Here is a 10706-nt window from a genome sequence, read left to right as displayed (position 1 = left end):
AAAGGCCCAAAAACGGACAGGCCGTCAGCCGAGGAGTCTCAGAAGCCCCGCATATCAGGAGCAGAGTCCGCATACGCTTCGGGGATGCAGTACTCGCTGAAAGAAAGTGGGTATCAATCTACATTGTGTGCATTGGGTTTTGATGGTATTCTGGATGGATGTATGTGGAGGTCCAGTCTTCGTCTCTTTGATGTACGTTTTCGACAAAGGAAAGAGTAGCGACAGCTTCAAGGACATCAAATTTTAGTCCTCCTCGAAGAAGTCGTTGTCGTCAAAGTCACCCGCGTGCGCGTCCGAGTCATACGAGCTGGGCTGCATCATCGGAGGCGTCGCCGGGTGGCTCTGGCTCAATCGGCGCGGCGGAGTGGTCTCGCCTTGCAAGCTGGTCTGCGGCATCTTCTGTGCCTGCTTCGCCGTGACAGAGGGTTTGCGCGAACGTTGTGCGAGCTCAGCTGAAGTCAAACGACGGCCGGTGTTGTTAAAAGCCGTAGGCTGGCTCGGTCCGGGCTTGGGTGAAGGGGTCTGGCGTAGATTGGAAGCCGGCGGAGTAAGCAGTCCACCGAGGAAGCTGCTGGGCATCTGAGAGCTGGTCGACCGCGAGGGCGTCGAGTTGTTCCTCGAGGCAGGGCCTGCTGGCGACGACATGACACCCGAAATGCTTCGATAGCTTGGCTGTTGTTGCTGCTGCTGCTGCTGGGACTTGCGCCAGTTTCCCCAAGCGGCAGCGAAGGGGCTAACAGCCTGTGCCATGCGAGGAGAAGCGGCCTGTAGCAGGTTGATGGCCGAGCCGCCGTTCAGAGCTCGCTCTCGTTCCTGCTCTTCCATTTGGAGGTTGGCCTTGAGACGGATGGCAGCGTCCTTCACAGCCTCGCGGTTATAATCTTCGCCAGAGAGGGCAGCGATGATGTCCTGAAGGTCGGCGTGCCTGACAGCGAGAAGCTCACGCAGCCATGTGATCTCGTCGTCCCGCTTGGAAATCTTGGTTGGCGCTTCAGGATCCAGCTTCTCGATGTTTTGCTCGAGTTCCTCGATGCGCTGTTCGCGCGCCTGCAGCTGCTCCTGGAGCACCATGATGGATTCACGAAGTGCCTGCGGCGAGATCTTCTCCGGCAGTTCCATGGACTTCGCAGCCGGCATGGGCACGGCCGTAACTGGGGCTGCAGCGCCAGTAGAGACAGGGGCAGCGAAATTAGGCTGTGCGTGCTCGACAACAGGCGACTTGGCGCGCTTGGCAGCTGCAAGAGCAGCTTCCTTGGCAATCTCGAGCTTCTCTTCGAGATGGGCGACGCGGTCTTGAAGATGCTCCGTCTTGGACGCGGAGAAGCTAAGGCGCTCAAGTAGGTGCTGTTCAGCCTTCTGGGCCTCCTCGACAGTGTTGCCTAGCTGCATAGCGTGGCGGGTGTGCAGGTCCTCGACCTCGTTCTGATGCTTCTCCTTGAGCTGCTCAATCTCAGTTGTCTTGTTTGTCTGGACTTCCTCGACGAGCATCTCCGCCTGCGCCTTGGCTGACTCGACATCAACATTGGCCTGGTCAAGTTCAGCCTGAAGCTTGGAGATCTGCTCCTCAAGGTCGCGTCGAACATAATTGACTTGGTTGTTGGCCTCGTCAATCTCGGACTGCATGGAACGGCGCGTGCGCTGAACCTCGCTGGCTCCGGACTCCCTGGCCTCCTCGAACTCGCGCTGGTGACGCATGGCCTTTTGCTCGAGCTTGTGGTTCTCAGTCCTCAACTCGGCGAGGAGAGACTCCAGGCGGTTGCATTCACCAACAGCACGCAGGCCCTGGCGTTCGCCGTTCTCAAGACGTTCGATCTCAGCCTCAAGACGCTCCCTAGTTCGAGCCTCGGCTTGGAGCCTAGCATCGAGAACCTCTTGGCGAGCAACAAGTGTCTGCTCCCTCTTAGTCCTGCGGGAGTGTTCCTCGGTGATCTCGCGGGCTGCTGTGGTCATCTCCTCCTGCAAAGCCAGGAACTTAGACCGCCAGCTCTCGCGTACCCTCTCGTTCTCTTGGAGTTGTGTTCCGAGAGTATCAAGGAACCTCTGCTGCTGCCTGTTCTCCTCGAGTGCGTGATCGAGCTCGTTGAGCTGGCGACGAGAAGTCTCAGCCGCACGGTCAGTCTCAGCCTTGAAGTGCAGAGCTTCCTGTCGAGCCTCGCGGAGGTCGTGTTCAAGCACGTTGGTCCTCTTGATGAGCTCGGTCCTTGACTGGTTGCTGTTGTTCTGGTCCGCTTCGAGCAACGACATGCGCATATTATTCTTAGCGCCTGACACCTCAATCGCCTTGATCCTTTGGTCACGCTCTTCAACGACCTCGCGAAGGCGGTTCTCCTCCTCAGAAGAGATGCGGAGCAGGCGCTGGACTTCGGAGAGTCTGTCCTCTGCGGAGCGTCGGGCTTGAAGCTCCTTTTCAGTTTGGGCCTCTTGCTGCTTAAGCTTTTCATCGAGATCGACAGAACGTTGATCATAGATACTGCGGTTCATGATTTCGACCTCGAGACGGGTCTCTGCGGCCTGCAGATTCCGTTGAAGCTCCGCTGCCTGCTCTTCCGACTCACGGCGACTGGTCGTTTCTTTGTCAGCACGGTCCTTCTCCACGCGCAGGCGTTCTTCCAGGTCAGCAATCTTGCTCTTGTATTCAGAGTCGGCATCAGCCGTAATGGTGGGCTGCGCAACAGGCGGCAAACGACGCTCGACAACTTCCTCGATGATGCTGCGGAGCTCGGCACCACGGGGCTCCGAGGGCAGGCTCTGGTCAAGCTGCTCCTTCATCTCAGCCAGCGCCCGCAGGACAACTTCGGAGGAAGCATCACCAGCAGGAGCCGATGCGGGAACTCCACGCTGCTGCATGGCGAAAGCGTCGAGAATGGTAGTACGGATCTGGTCCATCCTGCGATCTCGGCGGGGGCTCATTGACCGACGCAGGACCGGCTCCTCGTCTTCGTCATCGGCATCGCTCTCTTGCACTTCAGCGGACATGCTGCGGCGCTCGCGACGAAGCTGAGGTGCCTGCCTGTGAAGCGAAATGGCGTTCGATGGCGAGCAGCGGTCTTTTCCAACGGTTGCAGGCGGGCCTTCGAGAAGATCGCCGAACAACATCCGTTAACGCGTCCATCGAAGAAATTGAAACGCGCTGGCCAAAGCTTCTCTTTGCTCATCATCGCTGAACGTACCCATCCCCAGTCGCTGTTGGCAACGCCCCTCCGCTTCCGTTTCAGGGCGGTGTACCAGGGGCGTTGAAACGACTGGGCACTCTGCGGGAGGGATCGACGAAAAGGATCCTTCCAATTCGGTTGTGGGGATCGGTGGAGCCAGGTTCGGAAGCTGGTGGTATTTGCGAGGCTCGGGGCTGGACGCACCCACAGTGGAATGGGCTGCGGGCTGCAAGTGGAAGGGAGAAGAGTTGGTAACGTCAGCAATAGAGATGTGCCTGGTAGGACTGGGCTGAGCCCAGCGAGGCTCCTCGGTGGCCTGCTTGTTGACTCCCATCATAGGGTCGTTTTGGTTGAGGTGGTCCATGATGGCATCGATCTCCTCGAAAGTCGGTTCGTGCTCCGGGCCAGACTGGGGCAGCTCCTCGGAAACATCGTCGGCCCAGTTCGAGGTGCGACCGTCGGGCGACAAACTTTGCGATGGCGGCAACTCGACCTCCCTGTGTGCCGGCTTGGGAGGCGATGCGAATCGAGACGCCTTGAGGCCCTTGGGCTTCGGTGGAGGCGAAGCAAAGCGGGAGGCCCCGAGTCCCCTGGACAGTAAGGGTTGGTCGCTCTGTTGCTCGACAGGGACGTGGGCTGTCTTCTCTTCAAGAGGCTGCTCAAACACTGGGCGTCGGCTCACGTGCGTCCTCGATCTGATCCTCCTTCCGCCTCAGCCACAACTTCATGAGCGTCAATAGCCCTCGACCTGGGTGAGTGGGAAGGCTCAATGGTGCCTCCCTGTCCCGGTCTTGCTCGTCTCATCATCCTCCACCATTGGATTCGGGCTCCTCAACATTTTGCCAGGACCCGCCAGGAACGAACGCTTGGCAGTAGCTGAGAGGCTCTTTTTGTGTCCCCTCTTGAAGAAGTCTTGGCCGAAAGGTCGGGCATCATTGAACACTTGCGCATCGTTCTTCCTTTCGAAGTCGAAGGGAGTCCAGTTCAGCTGATCTCTGCCGCCATCGGATGGACTTGTCGCCGTAATGGCCTTGGAGTCAACCATCTGTTCGGACACGCTGGTGGAAGACATTGTCGTGTCGCCGGGTGTCGCATCGCCGTCGTCGCCGGAGCGCACGTCCACGGTGTCTTGCTCAACAGATGCTACGGGCTGGGCAAATGCAGGCTGGGGCGACGGCGTAGGCTCGGCAAAGCGAGGCACGTCATCGCCATCGTCTCTGGCCACTTCCTGTCTCCGCTTGGGGCCCGCAGCGTTGACGACACGGCCTTCCTCATCAACCTCATATGGAATTCCCTTAGTTGGCTTAGGATCTCGGCTGACTGGCGGGACGATGGGGATAGCCTTCGACTTCTTTGAAGTCAGAGCTTCCGCAAGATTGATATTGCCAAAGATGTACTTAGGGCCAGTCGCAGCAGTGTCAGCGCCTGAAGCATTCGGGCTGGTGAAGGCATCCGACAAGCCACCAGAAGGCGTAAAGGGAATCGCATCGGGACGGAACTTAGGCCCAGACATCGAGAAGTTGAAGGTACTGGTGCCGGGCGAGAAAGGCGCGACGCCGGCATTCATGCTCGAAGAGAATGAAGGAGCACCGAACGAGTGGGCGGAGGGCGAGACAACGGATGGCACAAAGGGCTCTGATTCCGCATGGAAGACTTGTGTCTGAGCCGGTGGTTGGAAGGCAGTGTTGCCAAAGACAAATTGGCCACTCGGCGTAAACTCCTTGCCAGGGTTGAATTTGAACTCGGGGGCCTTGACATTGAGTTTCGAGAGAGAAGGCTTGCTTGCGTGGCTCAGGCGTCGTTGATTCCCCGCATTGGCGGTCACAGATGCAACCTCGCTCCACGGGTTGCTGGCGGTGCTAAAGTTACGCTGGTGCTGCTGCAAGATGTTGGCAAGGTGGAAATCTTGCACCGGCGTGCCCAGATTGCTAGGATTCGTCTCAATCTCAGCAGTGTCGTCTGCCTGCTGCGTTTCCATATCCTGCCAGGCGTTGAAACTGTTGCTGCCATCGTGGTTTGCGTTGTCACGATGCTCGTCTTGGAAGTAGTTCTTCGTGAGCGAGTGACCTCTGCTATGGGGGCGAGGGTGCTGCAGCTCAGGCCCGTCTCCAATCTGAGTCGCAAAGTGCATTGGAGCCTGGAACTGCATCGATGCTTCTCTGCTGTGCATATAAGAGGGGTCCTCGGAGATTGAGCCCGAGGGCAGAGAAATCAACTCATCCGCAGCCCTTTCTTCGTTGTGGGGGCTGTAGTCGTCGTGCTCAAGCTCATTGCGCATCTGCTCCTCCAGATGGTACTCGGCGTCATCAATCTCAGCCTGCAGGTCATCATTGTTCGTGTTCGTGTTCGTGTGGTGAGGCTCCGGGGTTTTCGATGGGCTCTGGTTGATCGGCTCCTCGTCAACTTCCTGAACCTCTTGCAAGCGTGGCGAAGCTCTCGCTGAGGGCTGCTGCGCCAGCTGCTGGTGTGGCATCATGGGGTATTGCAAGGACTGGTGACGCTGGTGCGCATGGTAAATTGGGCTGGCTGCATGGAAGCCATCGGGCGTGTAGGGCGAGACAGGAGACAAGACACCGTGCAAAAGCGATGGCGAATCGATACGACCAGGTCCATGGTGCATGGGCCAGCCAGCAAGCGAGGGTGAAGCATGGTGGCCCGGCGTGAAAGGGGAGTGCCCGCCTGCGAGGGAAGGCGACGCGTGATGGCCAGGCTGGAAAGGAGAGTGCCCCATGGGAATGGAAATAGACTGGCGCGGGTTGAACTTTGAAGCGTGTCCAGGAGTGAAAGCTGGTGAAGCACTCGACGGCACGCCGGGGCTCTGGGCGGCAGAGGCCCGTCCACCAGGCATGAAGTGCGAAGGAAACGGGAATCCAGGTATGGCGGGGTTGCTCGAAGCCGACGACGTTGGCAGAGGAGGCGAAAAAGGTAAGGGCGGGTACTGCACAGAAGGCTGCCTGCTCAATCCAGACGCCGTCATGGCGGGAGACATTGATGGAGCAGGCGCAGGCTCCTCGTCGCCGAAAGAGACACCCAGCGCACGTAGCTTGGCCTCTTGAAGCTCATTCACATAGTCCTTCCAGGCATTCAGGTCAGGCAGTGTAACCTTGAAATACCGATCTGCCCGTTCCTTCGAGAGGTCCTCGTCTGCGGGCCAAGTGTTTCGGCTCTGGGAGTATCCCTCCTCAGACTGGAGGCTACCTTGCGCGGCCTCGAGGTCGAATCCAGAGATATCATATCCGAGCTCGTCCCAAGAGGAGAACATACGTTCTGTTTCGGCGGCTGTCAGAGGCATAGGAGCCCTGCCATCGGTGCCACGTTCGTCATCCCGCGGCAGGAGGACCAAGATATTCTTGCCCTTCCAAGGAACCTTTTTCCTCAGCCTGGGCGTCAAGGTAGGCTCCTTGAAGGTGACTCTCGCCGGCGTTCGAGGCCCTAGTGCTTCTACCTTTGCTATTGTTTTTGGCGGCGTCTGTGGCCTTTCGAGCGTGTCCTGTGATGAGATGGGCACAGAGAGATCGCTCACAGCATCTAGGCTGGGGGTGTCGAGATCGGGGGACGTCATGTTGACAAGAGGAGAACCGATGTCCTGGTTCTTGGTTTCGGGCTTCAAGGTTTCGACGCTGGATCTTTTTCGGGGGTGGTGCGACGATGTGCGACGAGCAATGCGCGTGGCAGTGGCTGGCTTGGCACGGGGGGTCTGAAGACTGTCCTTGTACAGAGGACCCTCTTCACCAGATCGCGAGCCGCTCAGCGAAGAGTGCTCGCTTTCGTCTTCTCCGTCACTAAGCCAATGGCGACTTTCAGAGTTCTCGCCAGCGGTATGTTGACGGATCCAGTCCTCAGTCAGGCCACGCGTTGGTCTTCGAACCCGATTGGCGAGGACTTGCGCGGCGCTCACGAAGCTGTCTGATTGAGCAACCTGTCCTGGAGCAAACTGGGGCGGTGGACGCAGAAACGGGGTCTGGAAGGCTAGCTGATGGAGAGGCGAGTCCTCGGAAGGGTCACTGCTGAAGCTCTCTCCGCGCAGATGATTACGGTCGCCCTGGGAGTATGGCGAGCCCCAGCTGGCGGTCACGAAGCGGGCTTCCTCGTCCTCGACTTCGTTGGGTGTAGACCTCAGAAGATCTTGCGCCCGCCCAGGTAGCCTAGGCGCAGGGAGTGGCGGAAGAACTGGAGAGGAGCCGGCGTCTTGATCGTCGGCTGCTGTTGAGGCGGTCGACAAGGCAGGAGATGCCGGGGTTGGGTGAGGTGGCAGTTGGGCAGAGCCGCTGCCGTCCCGAGCGGAGGGACCGGGAGAGGGTGACGGGGATGCGTGGGAAGACGTCTTTGAGGAGAGCTGCGGACGCGTGCAATGTCAGCAGTGAAGAGACTTTGGAGTGTCCTGACCGGGCCTTGTATGGTCGGTCGGTCGGTCGGTCCGGTCGGTCGGCGGAGAGTGCACTCACTGCAGCGAGCACAGCGCAGACGAGAGGCGAGTCGTCTGCAACTATTGCTCTTTCGTGAAAATGACGACCCTCTGCCGTGATCGGGTTTATCTCGACCAGCAAGCTGCGACGATCCAGCAGTAGACTGGGATGGGGGTGGCAGACGGGACGAGGAGTGAGAGAGTCGGTGGCGTGGTGGAGGGAATGGATATAGGGGTCGAACCTTTGTCGCGACGCGCTCTGTCTCTGTCAGGTCGATGGAAAAAGTTGGCAGGCGCTGAAATGCTATGCTGAGTACAGGGGTTCAGGCGAGAACGGGCCAGGTGGGTGTATTACGAGATCACGGACAGAGGGGCATCGACGCGATGGAGCAACAGCTGGTTGTAGCTATATGCATCGGTGATGGCTCTGGGTGACGGCGTCTGCGGATGCCGAACAGAGAGGATGGTCGTGAGAGAGCGTCGAGCGACTGGGAGACTGGTGGTGTCGACGACAAAGAACGGGACGGTTGGACAGCAGGGCAGGTCTGGATCAAAGCAGGTCGAGGGAAGCTCAAGGTCGTGACTTTGGGGACCGGGTCCAATGGCCAGGGAGGTTCGCCTAGCACGCTGGAACTCCACTGCCCCTAAAGTGAGAGACTCCACTGTCGGCTGGGTCGAGGGACGTGTCGTGGAGCCAGCTCATCAGTGGGTGTGCTCCTGTGGTGCCTGCTGCAATAATAAATTTCGACCCAGCCCGGGGAAGGAGCCATACAGGGAAGCGCATTTTCCGTCTAATGAGGCGGGACCAGCGCCCAATTTCGGGCGACGTGTTGGTCAGATGGGATGTACCTCGGGGCTGGCGCCAACCTCCCGCTTGACGAAGGTGCTCCCTAACAGCGGGTCTTTGACCTACCAGGCTCTTGGCCTCGGGCAATCTGAACCCCTAGAGTTGACCGCCACACACTCCCCACAGCCATGACGGGGAAAGGATCGATGCCACACGATGACCCGTTCTTGGGGGAGGCTTTGTTCACCGTTTTCTCCCCCATTCCAGTCTGTACACTCCTACCCGCTGTCCACTATTGTGTCTCTACACGGTACATCCCAAGAGAAATGGGACGGGTGACATGACCTCAAGGCCCAAGCATTCGCGCTGCACATATTTGTACCTGGACCCAGAAGCACGGCGGCTGCGGGCCAGGCAGACAAAGCAAGGTACATGTCCCGGCTGAAGTACAGGTAAGGTACTAAGGCAAGGTACCCGAACACAGCCTGGCGGCGGGACAGGATGCAAGATCCTTGAGCCACCCAGGGGTCCTACCGCACGATGCCTACCTACCTGCAGGCTAGCTCTCAGTGCATCTCGGCGGCACACCTTCTCAACAATTGTCACCGACGCGAAATGGCGATGACCTCAAGTGACTTTGCGATGGCGGGAAAAGCAACCGGGCTCATTGCGCGATCGTCCGCGTCGGCCATCTCATGCTCGTCCATCACACAGAATTATTGGACCTTACACTACACGCTCCTGTTTTTTTGTGGATATGGAACGGGCCGACGCCGCTCTTGCTCCTTGCGTAGGCGTTCCTGGCGCTGGCTTCGTACCAACGGGAGGCTAAACCAGCACTCAGGGTTTTCTTTGTAGTTAGGGTTTCTCAAATCGCGCCGGCGCAATGGGGCCCTACTGCTCTTCCTGACATTGCCTCCTTGCCATCCGCGAGACACAACGGGACAGTGGGTGGCGCGAAAGAAGTCCCACGATGTCTCACTACCAAACTCCGGCTGAGACAGAACGCTCACTCGGTTGAGTACCGCCAGATCAACCCCGCAATTGATGCTTTCTAGGATATCACGGCTGGGAAATGGCTGGCAGAGGGATCACAAAACGTAGGGACTGCGATAGAAATGATCCAAGTGAAAAGGCCCGCGGACCTATTACAAGTGTTATGTGCAGCCTTGAACCTTCAAGCATCGACAACATGACGCATACCCTCGAACCCAGCAGTCGCAAAACCCCTCCGAAGGCAGTGCCTTCTCTTATCAACGAGTGATCATCATCAAAACATTACCCAACCTCTCGCACCCGCCTTCAAACATCGCAGAAGTAGTCAAAGTTAGCATCGGAGCTCACCAACGCCCTCTCAGGCTGCGTCGGGCTGTTGTTGTTGTTGTTGTTGTTGTTGTTATTTCCGCCATTGTTGTTGTTGCCGCCGCCGCCGCCAGCATTCTGATCAAAGCTCTTCTGCGCCGCCTGGCTGATACCCTGCTTGCAGTCGTCTGGCATCATGTCAGCCATCGGTCAAGCATGACCCAGTGACGGGAATGGACACCTACTGTTCTGCTTGTCACAATCGCTGACCTCAAAGTTTCCGCCGCCGTTGTTCGCCAGCCTGGCGCAGTCGTTCTTTTGGTTGTCGCACGCCCGGCCGGCCGCCGTGTCAAAGTCGGGCTGGTGGTCCCACGCGCATCAGCATGCGCCGATCGAACAATCGCGCCCCACGGAGGGAGAACTCACAAAAGTGTCGCCGCCCACCGAGAACGGCCTGTCTGGGTCATTCGACTGCGTGATCTATTCGTTCGTCCCCACTCGTCAGTCCCGGAGCAGCAAAATGACGTTTGTCAGGGGTCGCAGCGCAGACGCACCCCAGGCGCTCCAGCGCCGCCAACCTTGCCGTCGAAGAATTGCAGGTTCTGCGCGTTCTGGCGCGGCCGCAGGCCCATCTTCCATCCCATGGCCAGCTCCTCGCTCAGGTCCTGGCTGATGTCCATCGCCAGCCCGGCCGTCGCCAGAACGGCGACGGCAGCCGTGAGCAGTGTCGTCCAGCGGGTGAGCATGGCGCGCGCAAGTCGTTCGTCCGTTCGTTCGTTCGTTCGTTCGTTCGTTCGTTCGTTTCGCTAGCGGGGAGCGATATCGAGTAATCGGGTTGTCGAGGAGTGTGCTTGTCGGGGGTAAATTGCGGCGGCGAGCGGGAGGGAAGAAATGCGGTGCCTCGTCTGAAGTTTCTCGTGCGCGGTTGGGCCCTCACAAGAAATCTTCAAAGCCCGTGGCAGAATGATTGAGTTGGTCGGGCGAAGAGGGGTTGGTTGGTGCTCCTCGCGTGCTCGTGCACAGCATTGCTGAAAGATGGGGGAGAGCCATCCGAAACGCC

The 10706-nt window shown here is 58.6% G+C and overlaps 2 protein-coding genes across 2 annotated transcripts; both read right to left on the bottom strand.

Moving 5' to 3' along the window:
* Positions 1–243: 243 nt before the first annotated feature.
* On the bottom strand, positions 244–8534 carry VDBG_01686 (conserved hypothetical protein; the record flags this gene model as incomplete). The annotated part of the gene is made up of 7 exons (XM_003007452.1): positions 244–3071; positions 3171–3742; positions 3835–3928; positions 4017–7488; positions 7598–7700; positions 7913–8255; positions 8471–8534. 7 exons carry the CDS (start codon positions 8532–8534, stop codon positions 244–246), a joined length of 7476 nt encoding a protein of 2491 aa, XP_003007498.1.
* Positions 8535–9646: 1112 nt separating this feature from the next.
* On the bottom strand, positions 9647–10392 carry VDBG_01685 (predicted protein; the record flags this gene model as incomplete). The annotated part of the gene is made up of 4 exons (XM_003007451.1): positions 9647–9834; positions 9892–10006; positions 10073–10126; positions 10201–10392. The coding sequence occupies 4 exons, from the start codon at positions 10390–10392 to the stop codon at positions 9647–9649; spliced, it is 549 nt and encodes a 182-aa protein (XP_003007497.1).
* Between the last annotated feature and the right edge of the window lie 314 nt (positions 10393–10706).

The sequence above is a fragment of the Verticillium alfalfae genome, genomic scaffold, assembly GCF_000150825.1.
Source record: "Verticillium alfalfae VaMs.102 supercont1.2 genomic scaffold, whole genome shotgun sequence".
NCBI classification, from domain to species: domain Eukaryota; kingdom Fungi; phylum Ascomycota; class Sordariomycetes; order Glomerellales; family Plectosphaerellaceae; genus Verticillium; species Verticillium alfalfae.
Note: the sequence above shows the minus strand (reverse complement) of the source record. Positions and strands in the feature narration are given on the sequence as shown.